Below are 26097 nucleotides of genomic sequence, written 5' to 3'. Positions count from 1 at the left end.
GAAACCATTCTGAAAAGGAGATTAAGACAAAGTCCACAGTTTTATAATGAGATGTCAAGAATCTTTCCTCTGCTTAGTTCCAGAATCCTGGTTGCTATACTTTAATTCTACCATAGGCAAGAACTTGGATTACTCTTTAGGAAAATTATCTGGCCCAAGAGAAAAGACTAACAGAGATAGACAGTTGAGGGTCCTACAACAAAAATGTTTCCACTTAATCACTTCTTTGTGAGGCCAAGAGGTAGATAGATCCATCCATATATGCAGCCCTTCCTTCCAGTTTTTTTTTTTAATAATTCACTCTAAAAAGATAGAGATTTCCAGATACTTGAAGAAAGCCTCTTAGATAAAAGCCAGAGACTAAAGAAACAGAAAAAGGAATTTGGAAGAAGACAGGCAACTCAGAATATAAAAGCTACAGAAATATAATTAAAACCCTTAGAGATATAAGAGGAAATAATGAATTCAGGAAACAAGAACAAGATTTTTTTTTTAATTAGAGAATAAGAAAGGCTTAGAGAATAAAAATATGGTAGGAGAAAAAAATCAATAGAAAATGGAAGTGAGGAAACAGCTAAATAAATAAAATTTTTTCAAAGTCCAGAATTTAAGTTTCCAATTTAAAAGGGCTAAGAAGTACCCAGTAGAATGAAGGAAAACAGACCCACTCTGATGTATATTATTACGAAGTTTTAGAACATCAGGGAAGAGAAAATACTAAAAAACTCCAGAGTAGAAAAAGCAGCAAGCCTCATACGAACCTGGTCACAATGGCATCAGATCTCAGTAAGAACACTGAAACACGTAGCAATGCCTCTGCTACATGTTTGAAACTCTGAGGAATGATTTCCATCCTACAACTCTACATACTCAGCTATACTAACAAATCAAATGTGAAATATTTAGACATGCAAGATCTCAAAAAATTTACCTCTGATGTACCCCTTTTCCAGGAAACTACATGAGATCCTGAAAACAAGGGATCCAATACAGATATTTTTATATATTTTTTTAATATATCTGATTTTTTTTACTATAATGACAAGTTTTATGATTTTATAGTTATGCCAAAGCATCTACAAATAGTTTAGTGACAGGTACAAAGAAAATAAAGTATGTGCAACACATACACCAGTACACCAAAAATGAGGCAGTTACTGTCCCCATAAAAACAAAAGGTTGTGTGAAAAGGTATATTACATGACTCAGTTGTGAACAACATTTACATGGAAGTAGTAATGTTAACACTCAATACTGATTTAAATAAAAATTTATATATATTGGTAAGAAGGGGGAAACAGTGTGAAAGTGCTATGGATGAGAGGTATGGCAGCTTAATCTGATTGGAAGTGTAGAGATATATGGCAGAAGAAATAGCTAACTGAGTTTAAAATGGTAGCCTGACAGAAAAAGAAATCATGGATAAAGATGGGTAAGACAAGGGATTGTTTTTATTTTAAGCCTTGAAGTACTATTTGTCTTTTTAAACCATGTATATGTATTACTTTGATAAAAATAAAAATTAAATTTTAACACGAGTTCTAGTTTTGGGGGTACACAAAACTAGTTTTGCAGAAACTATAGTGAAGCAAGTATTAAATAAATTTAAGCTCTTAAACATAAAATTAAAATTTTTGATACTAAACTTATAAAGCGAATTCCTATACGCATCCAAATGCAAAGTTATGCCATTTTTAAATGAACTCAAAGGTGTTTGCTAAAAATAGACAAAGAAAATGCTCCATAACCATTCCTTTGCATATATATTCACACTTGTTTGCTATGACAGCAAGATAAAAAGTATTTCCCTGACTAGTGAAAACATAAATATGCAAGACATCTTCAATTATTCTAACTGCCAAGGCTGCCCAACTGTCTTGCTGCAATCATTCCAACCAGTTATTAAAGATCTTCTTGTGCCTTGAAAGTCTGTGAATTAAAAGATTTGTTGAAATGTACCAACAGCAAGAAAACAGGAAATCAGAGAAAAGATAAAGACTAAAACTCTCTCTGAATAAGGTGACTTATAAAAAGACAGAATTGGGTTGGTGGTGGTGAGAAAGCAAAAAGAAAATAGGAGTCTAAAGACTATTAAGAGACTTAGAAGTTAGTAGGAAACAATGTAAATGAAGGCATATCAGAAAAAAATTTGGTAGGAAATAAGCTCCAAAAACTTTCATTTGTAAAGGTCCAAAGAGACACTCAATTTTCTGTTTCATTAGTAGGAAATTAATTTTTGTAGGTTTTACAAAGTTTTTAGTACTTACATTTGGTTAACACAAGACGATGATTCCTCAAGAAAAGGTATGTGATTTGTTGATCCAGGATTACAAGGTGTGCTTGTATGAATATTTGAAGCATCATGTGTTAATCTCTGACTAGAGTCTTGGGGTGGTGTAGCAAAACTAGTTACAAAAGAATTATTAGACCCATTGCCTTTGCTTCCATTACATTGCTGGTTGAGCACTGATACCTCATTACCAAGGCTATCCATTCCAATATTTAATTCACCAAGCTTTTGAATGGACCTATAAAATAAAACAATGTAATTATATTAAATTAAAAACTTAATCATATTCCTAACATACAGAATATTAGAAAGTTGAGAAGATAAATACATGCACATTTAATATATAATCTTTGGCAAGTTTAGTACTAAGAAATTACCATCATCAGCTTAACATATAACCAAGATACTGAAAGAAGATTTAAATTTTCCTATAGTGTATCACTGTAAGGGAGATAAGGAGAATGGGTATCACTGACTTTTTTTTTTTTTGGTATCATTAATATACAATCACATGAGCAACACTCTGGTTACTAGATTTTTCCCCATTATCAAGTCCCCACCACATACCCCATTACAGTCACTGTCCATCAGCATAGTAAGATGCTATAGAGTCACTACTTGTCTTCTCTGTGCTACTGCCTTCCCCGTGCCCCACCCCACTACATTATGTGTGCTAATCATAATGCCCCTTATTCCCCTTATCCATCCCTTCCCACCCATTCTCCCCAGTCCCTTTCCCTTTGGTAACTGTTAGTCCATTCTTGGGTACTGTGGGTCTGCTGCTGTTTTGTTCCTTCAGTTTTTTCTTTGTTCTTATGCTCCACAGATAAGTGAAATCATTTGATACTTATCTTTCTCCACCTGGCTTATTTCATTGAGCATAATACCCTCTTTTTTTAAAATATATTTTTGTTATACTCTTCTTTTTTATATATATACTTGCAGATTTAGCTCCATCCATGTTGTTGCAAATAGTAGGATTTGCTTTTTTCTTATGGCTGAATAATATTCCATTGTATGTACCACATCTTCTCTATCCATTCATCTACTGCAGGACACTTAAGTTGCTTCCATTTCTTGGTTGTTGTAAATAGTGCTGCAATAAACATAGGGGTGCATATGTCTTTTTGAAACTGGGATCCTGTATTCTTAGGGTAAATTCCTAGAAGTGGAATTCCTGGATCAAATGGTATTTCTATTTTTAGTTTTTTGAGGAACCTCCATACTGCTTTCCACAATGGTTGAACTAGTTTACATTCCCACCAGCAGTGTAAGAGGGTTCCCCTTTCTCCACATCCTCGACAGCATTTGTTCTTCCTTGTCTTTCCTATGTTGGCCATGCTAACTGGTGTGAGGTGATATCTCATTGTGGTTTTAATTTGCATTTCCCTGATAATTAGCGATGTGGAGCATTTTTCATGTGCCTGTTGGCAATCTGAATTTCTTCTTTGGAGAATTGTCTGTTCATATCCTCTGCCCATTTTTTAATAGGGTTATTTGCTTCTTGGGTGTTAAGACATGTGAGTTCTTTATATATTTTGGATGTTAACCCCTTGTCGGATGTGTCATTTACAAATATATTCCCCCATACTGTAGGATGTCTTTTTGTACTGTTGATGGTATCCTTTGCTGTACAGAAGCTCTGTAGCATGATGTAGTGCCATTTGTTCATTTTTTATTGTTTCCCTTTCCCAAGGAGATGCATTTAGGAAAAAGTTGCTCATGTTTATAGTCAAGAGATTTTTGCCTATGTTTTCTTCTAAGAGTTTAAGGTTTCATGACTTACAATCAGGTCTTTGATCCATTTTGAGTTTACTTTTGTGTATGGGGTTAGACAATAATCCAGTTTCATTCTCTTGCATGTAGCTGTCCAGTTTTGCCAACATCAGTTGTTGATGAGGCTATCATTTCCACATTGTATATCCATGGCTCCTTTATCATATATTACTTGACCATATATGCTTGGGTTTATATCTGGGCTCTCTAGTCTGTTCCATTAGTCTATGGGTCTGTTCTTGTGCCAGTACCAAATTGTCTTGATTACTTTGGCTTTGTAGTAGAGCTTGAAGTCGGGGAGCATAATTCCCCCTGCTTTATTCTTCCTTCTCAGGATTGCTTTGGCTATTCAGGGTCTTTTGTGGTTCCATATGAATTTTAGAAGTATTTGCTCTAGTTCATTGAAGAATGCTGCTGGTATTTTAATAGGGATTGCATTAAATCTGTAGATTGCTTTAGGCAGGATGGCCATTTTGACAATATTAATTCTTCCTATCCATTAGCATGGGATGTGTTTCCATTTATTGGTATCTTCTTTAATTTCTCTCATGAGTGTCTTGGAGTTTCAGAGTATAGGTCTTTCACCTCCTTGGTTAGGTTTATTCCTAGGTATTTTATTCTTTTTGATGTAATTGTGAATGGGATTGTTTTCCTGATTTCGTTTTCTGCTAGTTCATCGCTAGTGTATAGGAATGCAACAGATTTCTATGTATTAATTTTGTATCCTGCAACTTTGCTGAATTCAGTTATTAGATATAGTAGTTTTGGAGGGTATCACTGATTTTTTTTTTTGAGACTTGTTTTGTGACCTAGTATGTGATATGTCCTGTAGAACATTCCATGTGCACTTGAGAAGAATGTATATTCTGCTGATTTTGGATACAATGTTCTATATATATCCATTAAGTAGATCTGATCTAATGTATCATTCAATGCCAGTGTTTTCTGATTGATTTTCTGTCTGAATGGATGACCTATCCATTGATGTGAGTGTCCCCTACTATTATTGTGTTGCTGTCAATTTCTCCATTTAGGTCTGCTAGTACTTGCTTTATGTATTTAGGTGCTTCTCTGTTGGGTGCATAGATGTTTACAATTGTTATATCCTTGTATCACTGACTTTTTAAAAGCACCTTTTACCAGAAAAACTGGAAAAGAAATCTGTTTTTTTCCAGTATAACTTTGGTTTAATTTTCATTTTAAAACTTAATTTCCCCAAAATTGTCAATAAAAATATCACCAACAAAACAAGCCATTTCATGTCAAATAGGAAATGGATAACTAGTGCAGGCCATGATGGGACAATGTCAAGTGGCATCCTTTTTATGCACATATTCATTCATTCTACAAAGACTATTTGTCAGGCTCTGATTCAGGCACTAGGAAGATAAAACAGGGAGCAAAACAAGTTAGCCTCAGGGAATTTCCCCCTACCACCAATCTCTCTACATCACAGTAGACTGTCCCCTTATGTTGGACTCAGGGCTCCAAAGGGTGCAAAGAGGAAGCTGCAGGGTTGGTTCTCTTACAATTTAGATCCAGAACTGGCCCAGCATCTACCTCTAGCCTAGATTCAGTGAATAGGACTAGATTCAATGTAGAGGACTATACACAGGTTATGATTACCAAGAGGTATTGTGTTCACTGTATATTCTCATTTTCCTACATTAAAAGTGCATGTGGGTGTGTGCATTTGTGTGTGTGTTTAGGGTTTCAAAAGGCTTTAAAAGAGCAGTTCAATATTATTAGAAGAATTGTCAGCCATTACCAAACACTTATCAGTTAAAAATTTTAACTGGGCAGCAGTTCACAAATTGTATTCTATAAAACACTAATCCTGTGAAATGCTCCTCATAAAAAAAAAAAAGAGTCCTAAGTCCTAAGGTCAAATAAATTTGGGAAATGCTAAGTATAAAGAGTCTAAAGTTCTAATATCATCTGACTCTCTGAAAGTGGGGATCTGGGAGAGGGGCAAAGTATGCCTATAATAAATGCCAAATCAGTGGTGCCAATTATTAGTAGTAATAGAAGCAAAATATCAAGAAGCATGAAGTAGTGATACAGTACTGTTAATAAAAATCCTATCAAGCTTTAGTTGATTTTTTTGAATAAGATCTATTATATAACATAACTCTTAATTATCTTCCATTTTCTATGCCTCTGGGAGGAAGAAGCCAAATTTAAATCTGAAAACTATGCTCTGCTGCTAGAATGATTTGGAAGAATAAAGCATTAAGGGGAAAAAGTATATTTTAATTTACAGATTCTATCTCTATTTGTCCTTGGCATTGGGTACTTTTAAGTCCTGGTATAGGTAGGCTAAGATATATAAAACTAAGGGCCTAAGAAAAAAAGAATTGAATAGAAGTATTATATTAAAGGGTTAGAAAACAGAATAGATAAGAAAGGGTAAATGAACAACAGAGAACTTATATGAAACTAATTTACAAAAGCATAGGATTAACATCCATTTATAATTATAATAGACATGGTTATTGTTCTATAGATTTTTGTAATGTAACTCAATGTTATTTTAAATTCTGATCTCTAAAGAAACTGAGAACAGCTGTTAAATAAATATGCTCTAGACTGAACCTAAATTACAAAAATAATTCAAATTCTATTTATAATTGTATTTAAAGAAAGGATAACTATCTTGAATAGTTTGACTTTTTTTCTGAGGAAGTACATCCCCCTACCACTCATTGGGATCACAGAACCTTGCCACTTCAGCTTCTGACCTAATGCTCGATAAATCTGCTTTCAATGAAAAATAAAATGGTCAGGAAGTCAAGTTGCAACGATGAATTTGATAGATATGAAGAGACATCCAAGAACCAGAGTGGCAATTCATCAAATTAGGATAATTCTGATAAGTCACTGACTTGATCAGAGGTGATAATAAAATGATCCTCAAATGGAATGTTCAGAGGCCTACTTAGACTCTTTAGATTACCACTATAAATATTCCTTGTGTGAAGGTTTGAAAACAGGATCAATTTCAGGCTCATTGACTTGCACAACCCCGAGTGTCAAGTAGATTACTTCCAATATTATTTAACCAAGTAAAGAACTGACAGTCATCAGTGTATTGCCTAATCATAATCATTAGATAGCCAACATTTATGGCACTTCTTATATGCTGAAAATTACTCTAAGTAATTTTTATACATTGACTCATTTAATTGTTCAATATCCCTTATATACACACATTCTGGTTTATTAATTTTCTAAAAAACATGTTACCATATATACTTCCTATAATTAAAAACAATGTAAATTCATACTGTCTTGGAGGAAATCCTAAGAATTATTTTAATACACTGAATACAATAAATTCAACAGAATATTAAAGATTAAGCACTCAAAATTACAATGAAAATAACAGCTAACATTTAATATAGTGCTAACTATATGCCAGGTACTGTTTTAAGCATTTTACATACATTAACTCATTTAATCTTCATGGCAACCCTGTGACGTATATAAGAAAACAAGCAAAAAGAAACTAAGTAACTTTCCATACATAGGTCCTCAGCTGCCCCAAGGTAGCTACATCCACCTGGCAGCTTGCTTTCAGCTTGTGCGCTGAACTACCATACTGTTCTCCTCTCATTGCTTAGATATGAAGGATGTTTAAAGGGAAGAAGGACAAAACTAGATGAGTCCTCATAATGATATGACTGGAAGATATTATATAATTCTATGTTACCTGAAACACTTAAAAAGCCTTAAAATTCCAAACAGAAAGCAGCAGCTATGGTATGCTTTTAATAGCTCTTAAATAATTTTTTATAGTTTAAAAGGTGACTAAAACACCAACCTATTAAGGAATTGTTCAGTAAGATTCTGCTGCTGATCAGGACCATCCTCCTGATTCACACCTCCTTCAAGCAGCATCTGTTGGTATATCTGTCGCTGTTGCTCCTTCTGTTCTAAATGCTGTTGATAGCGTAATCTTTGCCTATAATATTCTTGAAATTGTTCTGTTGAATCTCGAAGCTTAAAAATATTAGAAAAAAACAATACATTTGAGCAGATTGATTAAATACGTTCCCACTCAACAGTAATTTCTAAAAATGATCAATAAAACATAGAAATAGCTATACTTAACAATTAGAAAGTATTCACTATGTTGATTTTTGCAAAAATAACATAGTATCCATGAGCTTTAATAAGTAGATCAGTTAATTTAATTTGCTTTATTGCACAGGAAGAGCCTGACCCAAAATGAATGGTCATCATAGATCCTTGACTAACCCAAAATAAAAATACAAATTATAGTAGTCACAAAGGGGACATGGTTAGAGAATATGAATGTAGGTAAAAATACAAATCTATCTATTTACTTGAAAAAAACTTTACTGAAGGACTTACTTAATAAACACAATGTTAACCTTGCCTAACACACTTAAGCATGTAATTGGTTTATTGATAGGTTAGTCTAGAGAACTTATGAAATTTCCATCAAAAATAGTATTTTGATTCAGGTTTCAAATGGCCTTTCACAAAAAAGTACAATAAATGGGTAATTAAACTTTGATTTCACTCTTCCAAAAAGGCATGCCACTCAGTTAGAGAATTTAGATACTGAATTCCAACATTAGTAAAGAAAGACTTCCCTGCCAAGCTGGAGTCTGGTTATATTACATGGATCATGTGTACTGGGGCTACCCTGGAACAACAATCGTCTCTAAAATTAGACAACACTGACAATAAGCTTAACCCAAAGTCTTGTACAGGTAATCAAAGCTAAAACTGTTACCCTTTTCCAGGAAAGAGTAACAGTTCCCATCTATTTTATAACTTGTAACAATAACTCAGACAAAATTATCTATATGTCCCCTAAAAATTTTTTTCACTGTGGTAAAATACATATAAAGTATGTCACTTTAACCATTTTTTAGGGTAGAAATCAGTGGCGTTAATTACATTCACAATGTTGTACAACCATCTCCACTATCTAGTTCCAAAAATTCTCATCACCCCAAACAGAAATTCTGTAACTATTAAGCAATAACTCCCTATTTTCCCCAATCCTCAGTCCCTAGTAACCTCTATTCTATTTCTGTCTCTATGAGTTTGCCTATTCCAAATATTTCATATAAATGAAATCATACAATATTTGCCCTTTTGTGTCTGGTTTATTTCATTCAGCATGTTTTCAAGGTTCATCCATGTCATACCATATGTCAGAACTTCATTCCTATTAATATTGTTAAAATGGCCATACTACCCAAAGCAATCTAGAGTCAATGCAATTGCTATAAAAAATGTACACTTGGGTTACTTCAACCTTTTAGCCACTGTGAAGAATGTTGCTATGCATATAGATGTACAGGTATCTGTTTAGATCCTAACTTTCAATGCTTTGGGGTATATACCTAGGAAAGGAATTACTGGATTATATGGTAACTCTGTATTTAGCTTTGTGAGGTATCACCAAACCACAGTGACTGTACCATTTTATTACTAGCAGCAATGTTACGAGGATTCAAATTTCTCCACTTCCTCACTCACACTTGTTATTTTTCCCTTCCTTTGATTTTAGCCATCCTAGTATTTGTGAAGTTATACTTCATTGTGGTTTTGATTTAGATTCCCTAATGGCAAGTGACATTAGACTTGAAATGTCTGTTCAAGTCCTTTTTTTTTCTGGATTGTCTTTTTGTTGTTGGACTGTAGATCTTTACATATTCTAGATATTAAACCGCAATCAGATATATTATTTATAAATATTTTTCCCATTCTGTAGCTGTCTTTTTACATTCTTGATAATGTACTTTGATGCATAAGTTTTTAATTTTGATGAAGTCCAATTTATCAATTTTTATATTTGACACACTTGGTATCATACCTAGAAATACATGACAAAATCCAAAATCATGAAGATTTACTTCTATGTTTTCCTCTAAGAGTTTTCTACTGTTAGCTCTTATACTTAAATCAATTTTTAGTTAATTGTCATATATGATGTGAGGCAGAAGTCCAACTTCATTATTTTTCATGTGGAAATTCACTTATTCAACTGTTTGAGAGACTACTCTATCCCCATTGAATGGATTTGACATCCTTGACAAAAAACAACTAGTCATAGATACAAGGAATTACTTCTGGTCTCTCAGTTTATTCCATTGGACTATGTCTATCATTATGCAAGTACCACAGTTTTGATTACTGTAGCTTTGTAGCAAATTTTGAAATCACTGTCATTTCTATAATTTTGTTCTTTTCAAGATTGCTTTGGCTATTCAGGGGCCCTTACAATTCCATATGAATTTGAGTATTGGCTTTTTCATTATTAGAAAAGAGACTATGGAATTCTTACAGGAATTATGTGGAATCTGTAGATCATATTAGGTAGTATTGATGTCTTAACAATATTAAATCTTACTATCCATAAACATAGGGTGTCTTTCCATTTATTTAGATCTTCTTTAATCTCTTTCAGCAATGTTTTGTAGATTTCAGTGTAAAAGTGTTTCACCTCCTTGGTTTCACTCATTCCCAGGCAATTTATTAATTTGTTTTCTTAATTTCCTTTTCAGATTGTTTACTGCTGGTCTATAGGAACACAACTGATTTTTATATGTTGATCTTAAACATTACAACTTTACTGAATTTGTTTATAAGCTCTAATAGCTTTCTTGTGAATTCTTTGGGGTTTTCTACATACAGGATCTTGTCACCTGTGAACAGAGATAGTTTTACTTTTTCCTTTCCAATTTGGATGGCTTTTATTGCTTTTTCTTGTCCAATTGCAATAGCTAGAAACAGTAAATATTGAATAGCAATGGTGAAAGCAAGCATCCTTGTCTTTGCTTATGACCTAAGGGGAAAAGCTTTTAGTCTTTCACTGTTGACTAGGATGTTAGTTTTGGTTTTTCAGGAATGGATACTACCACACTGAGGAAATTCTGATCTATTCATAGTCTTCTGAGAATTTTTATCATGAGTTTGATTTTGTCAAATGCCTTTTCTGCATCAAGATGATCATGTATTTTTGCCTTCATTCTATGGTATTACATTGATTTTTTTTTATGTTGAACCATCCTTGCATCCTGGGATAAATCCATTGTCAGGGTACATAAACCTTTTAATATGCTGATGAATTTTGTTTGCATAGTATTTTGTTGGGGATTTTTGCTTTTTGTTCATAAAAGATTATTAGTCTATAGTTTTCTTTTCTTGCAATGTCTTCATGTGGCTTTGGTATCAAGGTAATGCTGGCCTCACAGAATGAGTTAGGAAATGCTTCCTCCTCTTTTACTCCTTTTCTATTTTGGGGGAAGATTTTGAGAACTGGTATTAACAATTTTTGGTAGAATTCACCAGTAAAGTCTGATTCTGGACTTTTCTCTGTTGGGAAGTTTTTTATTACTGATTGGATCTCTTAACTTGCTACAGGTCTGTTGAGATTTTCTATTTCTTCTTGAGTCAGCTCAGGTAATCTGCATGTTTCTAGGAATTTGTCCATTTTACCTAGTTATGTAATTTTCTGTCTTATAAGTGGTCATAATATTCTCTTATAATTCTTTTTATTATTGGAAGGTTGACAGTAATGCCCAGTTTCATATATGATTTTAGTTATTTGCCTTTTCCCTTTTTTTCTTTGTCAGTCTAGCTAAGGACTTGTCAATTTTGTTGATCTTTTCAAAGAACCAACTTTTATTGTTTCTATTGTTTTCCTAATTCTATTTATCTCCCTTGTAATTTTAGTACTTCTTTCCTGCTTCTGCTACCTATCGGTTTAGTATACTCTTCCTTTTCTAGCACTTCAAGGCATAAAAAATTAGGTTTTGATTTGATATTTGTCTTTTTATTTAAAGTAAGCAGTCACAACTATAAGTTTCTCCCTAAACACTCCTTTTGCTGCATTCTATAAATTTAGAATTTTGTATGTTTTGGTAGGTTGTATTATTTTCTTTAGTTTCTAAGTATTTTCTCATTTTCCTCATGATTTCTTCTTTGACCCATTGGTTAAGAGTGTGCTGTTTAATTTCAAAATTCAAATTTGTGAATTTTCCAATTTTCCTTCTGTTACTAATTTCTCAGTTCATTCCTTTGTGGTCAGAGAGGATAATTTGCATGATTTCAATCCTATAAAGTTTATTAAGACTTGTTCTGTCTCCTAACATATGGCCTATTCTGAAAAATGCTGCATGTGCACTTAAGAAGAATCTATATCCTGCTATTGTTAAGAATGTTCTGTGTTCTCTAGAGGTCTATTAGATCTAACTGGTTTACAGTGCTGTTCAAGTCCTCTATATCCTTACTGATACTCTGTTTAGATGTTCTATCCATTATTGCAAGTGGGGTATTGAAGTTTCCAACTATTATTGTCTATTCCTCCAACTCTGCCAATGTTTGCTTTATATATTTTGGGGTTCTGTTGTTTGGTGCCTATCCATATATACTTTTTATAGTAATTTTTCTATTTCATTTTTAATATTTAGTTGAAAACAAAAAAATTATTCACTTTATTAATAAAACTACTTATTCGTTTTATTAATAAAACTACCTATTCACCCCTTCTAAATAAAATTTAAACCCTACTTCCCAATATAATTTCTTTTCCAAAACACCACAGAAAAATAATCTGGAGCTCTAAGGCTTAGATAAAAGCATTATTATATAGTATAAATGTCATAATTTCTTGTTCACTAAATTTAATTAGTAAAATATAAAGCATATATATTAAAATACAAGCTGTACATGTTTAATGTGAATTCAATTACTTGAGTCTTAAAATACGTCAGATTAATGTCAAGTGTGGTAGTTTAGATTGTTAATAAATTCACCTATTAAAATGCTCAAAAATATACAATGGCAATTAAAAATGCCATCTAATATTAAGGGAGAGGAGAGAAAATGAGCTAATTAATAAGAAAATCTAGATACTCTCTCTTCTACTCCCAAATATCAGAAAATTATTTTAAATTCCATCCAAGCAAATACTATTAGTTCTAACAAAAAGAGTGATTCTAAAAGACACTAGGTGTAGTTAATATCACCTCATTTTTTTCTTGCTTAGCTGGTCCCGGATTCTGTGCTCCATTTGCAGGCTCTTTTTCTGAAACTGAACTCTGGCCCAGGATTTCACTGCTGATAGGCCGTAGTGCCTCAACAGGTGTATCACTTCTTCCAAAAAGGTGCAAAAGCCAAAAAGGAAGTGGAGGGAGTAAAGGAAATTACATTTTAGTGAGAAATTTCTATTTAAAACAATGAATAGCCTAAATGTTTATCAAATGCACAAAAATAGATTTTTTAAAATTGTCCTTTCTTCTTTAAGTACACTGAGGGTTTTTTTTTAAATAGAATGTGTGTTACCTCTACAGAGAGAGAATAAAACTACCTTCATAAAGTACCATTTCTTTTATTTTGCAATTTATACAGTACTTCCACATGCATTATCTCATTTAACTTGCACAATAACCTGTAAAATAGGTTATAACTCCCATTTCACAGATGAGGAAACAAAAACAAATGACTTTCCTAAAATTGCATAGCTAGCAAATTCTGCTAAAACTTGAATCCAGGTCTTCAGGACTCCAAATCGAATGCTGGCCCATGCCTAAAGATAACCTTTTTTTTTTTTTGGCCATTTAATTTTGAAATCATCATATTGAAAAGACAAAGCTTTCATATTTCCACTGATTGTTCTTCCTTTTTGTTTTGAGTTTGTTTCTGTTTGAGTGAAAATTTATCCTTACAAAATACCACACACTCCTTTATAAATTTTTCTTTTGTGTTTATCTTCTAGTTCACCATAGTAACTCAATCATTGTATCCCTGGGATGTAGCATGGTGATAGCACAGAGTAGACGCTCAAATATTTTTAAATGAATACTGACCTCAAACATGTATCTCCACAAGTAGAAGTCTCTTCATATGGTATTTTTAACATAACTGATCTAACTGAGCTTTCCAATTATTTTTTTTTAAGTTACACCTAAAGTATTTTTAAAACCAAGGTAAACTTTCTCCAAAGTAAATTTTTATACTTTATCCACACAGAGTACCTCTCCCACAGCATGTTATTAGCATCCCTTTTGATACACTGTCCTTATCAAGAGTATGAACTCTGAAGGAGAGAAATTTATATTTATTAAGTACCAATCACATGCTTGCCACTCCGCTAGGAGCTTTATCTTACTTTGAAAGTCAACAACCTATTTTACAGAGGAGGTCACTGAGGCTCAGGAAAATTGAGTAATTGTCCCAAGATCACACAGCTAGTAAATGGCAAAGCTACTGTTCAAACCCAAGTATAACTCCAAAGACCATGTTTTATTCATTATTTCACATTGCCTTGCCTCATAAATTTTCTAATTTCAGAGACATGACAGATGTTATTGCTACTGCTCAGCTAATAATTAAATGTATTACTTACTTTTTAACATGTCAACATTTTACTGCTTTACTTATTCAATTATAGTCTAATAACTATATGCCACTTCTTTTCACCTTTATCTAGTCACTCTTCAATGTCTACTACTTTCTTTACATGGGCATCAGTACTTGTAGTCACATTTGGCTAGATTTTTGTGCATTTTTTTTCTTTACAAAGATAATCCCACTGATGCTCAAGTTCAAATAGGTCATTTCGTTTTACTGACCAAGAAGCTCTTATCATCTTACGTACTCAGAAGAATATCAACAATTCCCCAGAATTGAAGCCCACTATCTCACAAAATGTGAATTTTCTCTAAAGGGATTGGAAAGTCCAAGAAAAGTTTAAAATAGTCTCTACCAGTGCTCAGGATTCCTATTCCTTTGGGATTTAGATAATAGCATGCTTCTACATTAAGTTATACTCATTCATTTTCATCACTAGGTATTATTTCTATCTTTGAAATACAGCAGTAAAGATGGCTTAAGAGATCACCTTAGCCTTTATGATGTCCTCTCACTTAACTGAACCTAGAATACCCCTTCTCTTTAAGGAACAGTAAAGAAAGTATCACAACCTCCCTTCTCTACAATCTCATGGCAGCTTAAGAGAAAAACTTTCATATGTATTTATCCTGTATTTCTTGTGCCTTAACTAAAGAGGTCCTCTTGCTTTAATTAAAAGCAGAAATTCCGAGTCCAGTGCTCCTTCCTCAATAGAGAATGCCTCCAACTATCCTGTGTGAATAGGAAAAGGTTTCATTTTTGTGCTCTTTCGTGTTCCTTTAATAACTTTATTGCAGTCAATAGTAATAGTGTACTTCACAGTAATAACTCAGTAGAGGAAACCAGCCAGATGTCCCAGTGGGTTTCCTGGAAATGTGAGGAAGTTTCCTAACCCTTGAAATAAAGAACTGTTAATCAGAAAATTATTACTTCATGCTAAGTTTGAAGGAAAAACAGAGTGATAGTTTTAACACTTTTTCCATTCCTGTACATAAATCATTACTAAAACAGATGAGTGGAATAAAAAAGTAGAAATTATCAGAAATTCTTCTGTACATATATATGTTCAATACAGTACTATTTAGAGAAGAAAAAAATGGAAACAATCTGCTGTCCTACAATAAGGAATTAGGAACAAGTATGACACAGTCTTACAATGGAATACTGGACATATCATTGATCACTGATGTCAATAAATGTTTAAAAATATGGGAAAATATTCATGATCCAATAAAAAAATTACATATGAAAATATATATAGTACATTCTCAACTTCAAAAAACATATTTGAGAAAAATGTCTGGTCCTGGTCATCTAAGTGTGAGATTGTGTGGGATTTTAATTTCATATTTACACTCTTCTATATCTTCCAAAATTTCTTCAATGCACATGTATTGCCTTTATAACCAAGCAAAAGAATACAGTATATTTTTAAAAAAGATTTCCCCTGATAATTTTAATTATCAAAATTTTAAAAACCCTTTGTAAAGTTTAAGGTCGAACTTCCAACCAAAGGGACTTGAACATTAAGAAAACACACACATACACACAACAATTAGATTATCTCACACTTGCAGAGATTTCTTAATTTTTAGGAGGAAATACTTACTGTTCCGGAGATTCTTCATAAATACTGTGACATTCTGTATTCTCAAGCATGAGACTTCTACTGAGGTTTTGTACCCCTGGATAATGGAAGTTAGCAAAGGAGTGTGACATTGGAGATGTTTTGTTCCCCAGGTCTGAGATTCTCTTATCATGACTGGTTAGTCCACAAGTGAGGCCATCTAAAGCAGGATTCAGAGAGCGGGTCATATAGGCATCAGCTGATTGAGGCCTTCTCATTGGAGATGATGGATAGGGAGAAAGTTTGCTGATAAGAGGAGTCAAAAGATCAGCATATGCAGCTTTTGTGGGTTTCAGAAGTTTGTCAACATGAATATTAAGCACTTTCTGTTCAAAAGCACAAGAGAAGACAGAAGATGGCAGATTCTGAAGCCATGACAATAAACTCAGATCTAAATCATCACAACCATTACCACATAAGAGGTCAATGCCAAGAAGTACTTCACTTTCTGTAATTTCTTCTCCAGTTGCTTTACTCTGACAAAATTCTACACAGCATTCATAAAGTAGGCCCTTCATTACAAGCTGAAATAAACGATTGTTACTTGCTTTAAAACCAGCCTCACTTAGCTTCCTATCAGCAGGGATGAATTCTGCAACCATGACACAAGCCTCTTCAAAACAGTGCACTCGTGCAGTGCTTGGGTTCCAGTCCTTAAATTCAGCATGATTGGTCAGACGAGGCAAAGTCAAAAGCAAACAGAGCTTGCTGTAGTCATCTTTAGAAGGGCAGTACTCTTCCAAGGCATGTAAACATTGTACAGCTTCCTGCATGGTAAATTCTAGCTGTAAGAAAAATATAAATGATCACTATAAAGAGAGATGCTGTGAGATATAAAAACAGTGAGAGTATTTTATTCAAATACAAAGATACTTTACAAATTTTCATAAACCAATTACAAAAGGAGCAGTTCTAGTGTCACAGAATACTCATATAATATCTAGAATACTTAACAACTTTCAAGTCAAGAGCCAAAATGTTTCACACTATTAAAATGAAAAGATTAAATAATTTGGCTAATCATCACGTTAAACTTTTATCTATAAAAATAGTATTCTAATTCAGGCTTAAGATTGTCATTCTCCAACACATAATTTTTTAAAGTTTAGAAAAATTAAGTTTTCTAGAAATCAGAAGTTAAGCATATCAATATCCAATTGTCTATGTAGTTTGCTATCAATCCAGCTTACCAAAAAGCAAAAGAGCCATCCTCAAACTTGGCTGAGGACAAATTTGTGTGGGAAAAGAAAGCAAATCAAGAAAGGGGACATCTACAGTTCGTTTACTACAATAATAGTGCAGAGACAGAACAGAAGGAAGCTTACTTGAGAGACAAATTACAATGATTTTATAGAGTAAGTATTATCTTAGAATCATAAGCTTTTAATGATATAAGGAACCTCAAAGCTTATGTAGTCCAGCTTCTGTTATCTTACACATGGGAGAAGTTAGGGTGCAGATTTAACCAAGGTAATTCAGTTGCTTTGTAACAAAGACTAAAAATTACATCTATTGGCTTATATTGTTCTTTCCACTTTTAAACATCATTAGCTGGCATACATTTCTCTATTATACATGAAAGTCTCCAGATGTAATAATATCCTTTTGTTCCTTTCAATGAATACTTAGCTGGCAAACATTTCTCTATTATACAAGAAAGTCTCCACATGAAATAATATCCTTTTGTTCCTTTCAATGAATACTTACTGGCACTTAATAGAAGTTCCCTTGGTTTTGGACATAACAATACTAATATTAAAACTTTAAAAGTAACTATCTAATCAAAAATAATTTAATATCATTAAATTTAAATTATCATGAAGAAACAAACATTTTATTAAAAAACCATCTCTGCATCAAAGAAAATACTGAAATGACACAAAGAGGAGGTAAACACAATCCACTTCAGGGATAAGAAAAGAAGCAGTATCTTAGAGTCATCAAGTCAAACATCTATTGCTACCTAAATCACCTTAAACAAGAACGGATCACATACTCTCCAACCATCAAGCCATTCGTCACCTTTGCTAAATCATGGAACTAATTCAGAAGCACTACAGACTGAAAGTACTATATATCTGCAAAAGAGCAGATCTTGTCCCATCCCAGCTCATTAAACACTTTGAAAACTCATGATACTAAACTTTTGTTTTAGTGAATACAAAATACTTATGACTGAAACAAGACTATGGCGCAAACCTTCAGGAATAAAAATCTTACATGCTGGGGCTCATCTTCTGCTGACATTGCATTGTTAACACATAAGGCTTCTAAAAACTTCTGCTTCAGGATAATATAACGAAACCTGTGAAAAATAAAATATGAAACAATAAGATGATTAAAAAGCTGAGTTACAGTAAAGTCAAAGCCTGAAAATGGGATCAATTTCCTAAAGCAAATCAGGCCAAGTTTATCTTGAAAGATGAATTATGTTTTACACAAGACTTTTTTAAAAAAATTAATTTTCCAATGCCTAACTCAAATGTACTTATAAGTTACTACAAGTACCTGAACTTTCAAATAATTCTTAAAATATTTTCCTAAGCTTAACACATTGAAGCCACAATTAGTTTCAGTAGCAAGTAATCACAATTTAATACACAAAAGAGGCATTTCTAAATGCAATATTAATTCTAAACAAAAATCAGGTTTTTATGGAAGATGTCAAATGTCACCTAATAATGAAATCAAAATCCTTAACATTCAAAATGTTTCTTTTCCGAAAATATGTTCTTTTTTCTTTTCTAACATAAGAAATGTCTACTAAAAATGGGGCTGAATGGGTAGTAAGAATTGAACATTTCTAAAAAGTCATAAAACAGCTATAAACTTAAAACTTTTTAACAGACTTTTCAGAGAAAAGAAGGGAGAGCAAAGAGTTCTACCTGACTTGTTGAAGAATGAAAAAATGTCAGCTGCCTTTAGCACTTTAAAGAAAAAGTGTTTCTAAAGACTGAAAGAAAATAATGAACCTTTGATCATTCCACCATTGCTGTAGAGGCAAATGTGTCCAATAAAACAAAATCCCTGTCTTCAAATCAAATAAATTGTATGAAAATGTGCATATGGTTCACCAAAGTCTCAAAGGAGTGTACAGCCAATTCTACCAGAATGGCTGGGAAGTAAAAGTAAAGTCTTATAAGAACGTAATCTTGGGAGATGATTATGCTATGTAAAGGCAGGAAATGGTAAAGAAATAATATTCTCCATGAATGAAGAGAATACAAAAGCAAACGGGTATCAAATAGTATGGTATGAATGGAGAATCAAAAAACAATGACATTCCATACGCAAGAAAAAGAGTGAAATGAAACCAATCTCATGAATCCTCCTGAAAAAGATTTCAAAATCAAAATAATAAACATGCTCATGGAGGTACAGAAAAATATTCCAGAACTCAGGAATGAATTCTGGTCGGAGATCCAATCATTGCGGAACATAGTATCAGAAATGAAACATAAAATGGAAGGTTTTAAAAGCAGATTAGATACAGTGGAGTAGACGATAAATGAAATAGAAACTAGAGAAGAGGAATACAAAGAAGCTGAGGCACAGAGAAAAAAAAGGATCTCTAAGAATGAAAGAATATTGAGAGAACTGTGTGACCAATCCAAACAGTACAATATTCATATTATAGGGGGTACCAGAAGAAGAAGAAGAGAGAGAAAAAGGGATAGAAAGTGTCTTTGAGGACGTGATTCCTGAAAACTTCCCGAATCTGGGGAAGGAGATAGTCTCTCAGGCCATGGAGATCTCTCAACACAAGGGAACAAAGGAAGACAACACCAAGACATATAATAATTAGGATGGCAAAGATCAAGGATAAGGACAGACTATTAAAAGAAGCCAGAGAGAGAAAAAGGATCACATACATACAAAGGAAAACCCATCAGGCTATCATCAGAGTTCTCAGCAGAAACCATACAGGCCACAAAGGACTGACATGATATATTTAATACAATGAAGCAGAAGGGCCTTGAACCAAGAATATTTATTTGGTAAGATTATCATTTAAATTTGAAGGAAAGATTAAACAATTTCCAGATAGGCAAAAGCTGAGAGAATTTACCTCACATAAACCATCTCTACAGTGTATTTTGGAGGGAATGCTATAGATGGAAGTGTTCCTAAGGTTTAATAGCTGTCACCAGAGTTAATAAAACCACAGTAAAAAAGTAGAACAGTTAATGACTAAGCAAATGCAAAATTAAACCAACTACCCCAAAGTCAGTCAAGGGATAGAGAAAGAGTACAGAATATGATACTTAATACGTAAAGAATGGAGGAGGAAGAAAAAGGAGGAGAAAAAAAAGAACCTTTAGATTGTGTTTGTAATAGCATATTAAGTGAGTTAAGGTAAACTCTTAGATAGTAAGGAGGTTAACCTTGAACCTTTGGTAACCACAAATCTAAAGCCTGCAATGTGAATAAGTACATACCTGTCAATAATCACCCTAAATATAAATGGTGAATGCACCAATCAAAAGACACAGAGTCACTGAACGGATAAAAAAACAAGACCCAAATATATGCTGCTTATAATAGACTCACTTTAAACTGAAAGACATACACAGACTAAAAGTGAAGGGATGGACAAAGACATTTCAAGCAACTAATAGGGAGAAAAAAGCAGGAGTCACAGTACGTATCAGACAAAATAGACTTCAAAATAAAGAAAGTAACAAGAGACAAAGAAGGACATTACATAATGATAAAGGGGTCAATCCAACAAGAAGATATAACCATTATAAATATCTATACACCGAACGCAGGAGCACCTACATATGTGAAACAAATACTAACAGAATTAAAAGGGGAAATAGAATGCAATGCATTCATTCTAGGAGACTTCAACACTCCACTCACTCTGACGGACAGATCAACCAGACAGAAAATGAGTAAGGACACAGAGGCACTGAACAAGACACTAGAACAGATGGACCTAACAGACATCTACAGAACTCTACACCCAAAAGCAGCAGAATACACATTCCTCTCAAGTGCACATGGAAATTTCCAAGAATAGATCATATACTAGGCCACAAGAAGAGCCTCAGTAAATTCAAAAAGACAGAAATTGTACCAACCAGCCTCTCAGACCACAAAGGTATGAAACTAGAAATAAATTATACAAAGAAAATGTAAAATCCCACAAACACCTGGAGGCTTCACAACATGCTCCTAAATAACCAATGGATCAATGACCAAATAAAAACAGAGATCAAGCAATATATGGAGAAAAATGACAACAATATTTCAACACCGCAAAAATCTGTGGGACACAGCGAAGTCCATGCTAAGAGGAAAGTATATTGCAATACAGCCCTACCTCAGGAAAAAAGAACAATCCCATATTAACAGTCGAACCTCACAATTAACAAAACTAGAAAAAAAAAGAACAAATGAGGCCTAAAATCAGTAGAAGGAGGGACATAATAAAGATTAGAGGAAAAATAAATAAAATCAAGAAGAATAAAATAGAAAGAATCAATGAACATAAGAGCTGGTTCTTCAAGAAAATAAACAAAATAGATAAACCCCTAGACACACTTACCAAGAAAAAAAGAGTCTACACATATAAACAGAATCAGAAATGAAAAAGGAAAAGTCAGTATGGACACCATGGAAATACAAAGAATTATTAGAAAATACTATGAAAAATTATATGCTAACAAATTGGATAACCTAGAAGGGAAAACATTCTACAAAAATACAACCTTCCAAGGCTAATCCAGAAAGAAAACAGGAAATCTGAACAGACCAATTACCAGCAATGAAATTGACATGATAATAAAAAAACTAGGTACCTAAGAACAAAACGCCCAGATGACTGTACCGCTGAAATTTATCAAACATTTAGTGAAAACTTAATACCCATCCTCCTTAAAGTTTCAAAAAAGTAGAAGAGGGAATACTTCCAAAGTCATTCTATGGAGCCAGCATCACTCTAATACCAAATCCAGATAGACACCACAAAAAAAGAAAATTACATAACAATATCCCTGATGAGCATAGATGCAAAAATACTCAACAAAATATTAGCAAACCAAATTCAAGCATATATCAAAAAGATCATCCACCATGATCAAGCAGGATTTATTCCAGGGATGCAAGGATGGTCCACTATTAGGAAATCCATCAACATCATCCACCATACCAATAAAAAGGACAAAAACCACATGATCATCTCCATAGATGCTGAAAAAGCATTTGACAAAATTCATCATCCATTCATGTTAAAAACTCTGAACAAAATGTGTATAGAGGGCAAAACCTCAACATAATAAAGGACATATATGATAAACCCACAGCCAACATCATACTTAACAGCGAGAAGCTGAAAGCTTTTCCTCTAAGATCAGGAAAAACACAGGGATGACCACTCTCCCAACTGTTATTCAATATAGTACTGAAGGCCTAGCCATGGCAATCAGACAAAACATAGAAATACAATGCACCCAGATTGGTAAAGAAGAAGTCAAACTGTCACTATTTGCAGATGACATGATATTGTACATAAAAAACCCTAAAGAATCCATTCCAAAACTACTAGAACCAATATCTGAATTCAGCAAAGTTGCAGGATACAAAATTAATACGCAGAAATCTGTTGCATTCCTATACAATAATGATGAACTAGCAGAAAGAGAAATGAGGAAAACAATTCCATTCACAATTGCATCAAAAAGAATAAAATACCTAGGAATAAACATAACCAAGGAAGTGAAAGACCTACACCCTGGAAACTAAAAGACACTCTTAAGAGAAATTAAAGAGGACACTAACAAATAGAAACTGATCTCATGCTCCTTGTTAGGAAGAATTAATATTGCCAAAATGGCCATCCTGCCTAAAGCACTATACAGATTCGATGCAATCCCTATCAAATTACCAACAGCATTCTTAAACAGACTGAAACAAATAGTTCAAAAATTCATATGGAAACACCAAAGACCCCGAATAGCCAAAGCAACCCTGACAAGGAAGAAAAAGTGGGGGGTATCTCGCTCGCCAACTTCAAGCTCTACTACAAAGCCACAGTAATCAAGACAATTTGGTACTGGCAGAAAAACAGAGCCACAGACCAGTGGAACAGACTAGAGACTCCAGACATTAACCCAAACATATATGGTCAATTAATATAGGATAAAGCAGCCATGGACATACAATGGGGAAATGACAGTCTCTTTAAACCGTCGATGCTGGCAAAACAGGACAGCTACATGTAAGAGAATGAAACTGGATCACAGTCTAACCCCATACACGAAAGTAAATTTGAAATGGATCAAAGACCTGAATGTAAGTCATGAAACCATAAAACTCTTAGACAAAAACATAGGCAAAAATCTCATGGACATAAACATGAGCGACTTCTTCATGAACATATCTCCCTGGGCAATGGAAAAAAAGCAAAAATGAACAAGTGGGGCTATATCAAGCTGAAAAGCTTCTGTACATCAAAGGACACCATCAATAGAACAAAAAGGCATCCTACAGTATGGGAAAATATATTCATAAATGACAGATCCGATAAAGGGTTGACATCCAAAATATATAAAGAGCTCATGCACCTCAACAAACAAAAGGCAAATAATCCAATTAAAAAATGGGCAGAGGAGCTGAACTGTTCTCCAAAGAAGAAATTCAGATGACCAACAGACACATGAAAAGATGCTCCACATCGCTAGTCATCAAAGAAATGTAAATTAAAACCACAATGTGGTATCACCTCACACCAGTAAGGATGGCCACCATCCAAAAGACAAACAACAAATGCTGGTGAGGTTGTGGAGAAATGGGAACCCTCCTACTGCTGGAGGAAATGTAAACTAGTTCAACCATTGTGGAAAGCAGTATGGAGGTTCCTCAAAAAGCTCAAAATAGAAATACCATTTGACCCAGGAATTCCACTTCTAGGAATTTACCCTAATGCAGCAGCTCAGTTTGAAAAAGACAGATGCACCCCTATGTTTATCGCAGCACTATTTACAATAGCCAAGAAATGGAAGCAACCTAAATGTCCAACAGTAGATGAATGGATAAAGAAGATGTGGTACATATACACAATGGAATATTATTCAGCCATAAGAAGAAAACAAATCCTACCATTTGCAACAACATGGATGGAGCTAGAGGGCATTATGCTAAGTGAAATAAGCCAGGCAGAGAAAGACAAATACCAGATGATTTCACTCATATGTGGAGTATAAGAACAAAGAAAAAAACTGAAGGAACAAAACAACAGCAGAAACCCAAGAATGGACTAACGGTTACCAAAGGGAAAGGGCCTGGGAAGGATGGTTGGGAAGGGAGGGATATGGGGGGTAAAAAAAGAAAGGGGGCATTAAGAATAGCATGTATAATGTGTGTGGGGGGAACGGGGAGGGCTGTGCAACACAGAGAAGTACTGATTCTACAGCATCTTACTACGCTGATGGACAGTGACTGAAATGCAGTTTGTGGGGTGGACTTGGTGATGGGGGAGTCTAGTAAACAATGTTCCTCATGTAATTGTAGATTAATTATACCAAAAAATATATATGACACATACAACTATAAAGATGTTAGAAAAAGCATAAAAAAAAGAATAGAACTCAGATTGAAAAAGACATATGCACCCCTATGTTTATCACGGCATTATTTACAATAGTAATATGGAAACAACCTAAGTGTCATCAGTAGATGAATGGATAAAGAATGGAATACTATTCAGCCAAAACAGAGAAACAAATCCTACCATTTGTAACAACATAGATGGAGCTGGAGGATATTATGCTCAGTGAAATAAGCCAGGTGGAGAAAGACAAGTGCCAAATGATTTCCCTCATTTGTGGAGTATAACAACAAAGCAAACTAAAGGAACAAAATAGCAGCAGACTCAGAGACTCCAAGAAGGAACTAGCTGTAACCAAAGGGGAGGGCTGTGGAAGGGTGGGGAGGGAGGGAAGGAGAAGGGGATGGAGGGGTATTATGTTTAGTACACATAGTGTGGGGAGTCATGGGTAAGACAGTGTACCACAAAGAAGGCAAATAGTGAATCTGTGGCATCTTGGTACACTGATGGACAATGACTGCTATGGGGTATGGGTGGGTACTTGATAATATGGGTAAATGTGATAACCACATTGTTTTTTCATGAGAAAGCTTTATAAGAAGGTTTATCAATAATACCTTAATAAAAAAAACAATGAGGTTCCACCTCTGTTAATGGTGGAGTAACTTGTATTTGTATTTGGCTAACCTTTTTGAAGATAACAATGATAAACCCTAGATAAAATACAAAAAAATAACTATTTGAAAGCACTAAAGAACAACAAAAAGCTGGCAAAACTACACAGAAGTCTATCCTGGAAAAAAGGGAACTTTTGGAAGTGAGTTTTGAAGGCATAAGGCTATCCAGCTGACGGCATTCCCCCGTGTTCACAAAATGTGAGCCAGAACTCAAAGAGATGGCTGGAACTTTACTAGCTTGAGAAGTCAGCAAAAAGTTTAGTACTGCCAGAGCACCTGAAAAGGGAGGGGGATACAAAAAAGGAAAAAGTCACAATGGGAAATACACCAAAATCTATTGTATAAACTCTGCCCAAATCCTTGGCTATCTTTGAAACTGAAGATGCAGGGAAGATCCCAAGGAGAGTAGGGAAAGCAACAGATGGAAGGCTAAATAAATAACTCAACAGATTTCATCTGGCATCCACTAGGTGTAAGAGAGTTTTCATTTAGAGTGTAACCAAGTTAACTACCTGTATGAATAAAAATCAGCACTTTTTAAAGGGAAATAACAGAATCTAGAGTCTCAACAATGAATCCACAATATAAAGAATACATTTAAAAAATGACTAGACATGAAAAAAGTGTCCCACAGTTCAGAGAAAACGTGATCAGCAGAAACTGATACTGATAGGACCAAGAAGTTGGAATGTGCAAACAAGGACTATGAGCAAACAAGCACGACTACAAAAATATAAAATGTCTTAAAGATAAATATAGTAACAATGAATAAACA

At 34.0% G+C, this 26097-nt stretch overlaps 1 protein-coding gene across 5 annotated transcripts in view; it reads right to left on the bottom strand.

The window, feature by feature from the left end:
• Positions 1-26097, bottom strand: part of WDR47 (WD repeat domain 47) — a 100359-nt gene that overhangs the window by 30402 nt on the left and 43860 nt on the right. For 3 of the 5 annotated variants that reach the window (XM_073234456.1, XM_037001561.2, XM_073234457.1), the window contains 5 exons: positions 18312-18396; positions 16074-16876; positions 13081-13207; positions 7890-8068; positions 2268-2528 (listed from right to left, as the gene is read on the bottom strand). In XM_073234456.1, the coding sequence (XP_073090557.1) occupies positions 2268-2528; positions 7890-8068; positions 13081-13207; positions 16074-16876; positions 18312-18396 (1455 nt within the window). Of the gene's footprint in view, positions 1-2267; positions 2529-7889; positions 8069-13080; positions 13208-16073; positions 16877-18311; positions 18399-26097 lie in introns of all 5 variants that reach the window. The other 2 variants (XM_037001562.2, XM_073234458.1) reach the window with 2 other exon arrangements.

Source organism: Manis javanica, chromosome 4, assembly GCF_040802235.1.
Source record: "Manis javanica isolate MJ-LG chromosome 4, MJ_LKY, whole genome shotgun sequence".
Lineage (NCBI taxonomy): Eukaryota > Metazoa > Chordata > Mammalia > Pholidota > Manidae > Manis > Manis javanica.
The sequence above is the reverse complement of the archived record's forward strand: the minus strand, read 5'-3'. Positions and strand labels throughout refer to the sequence as shown.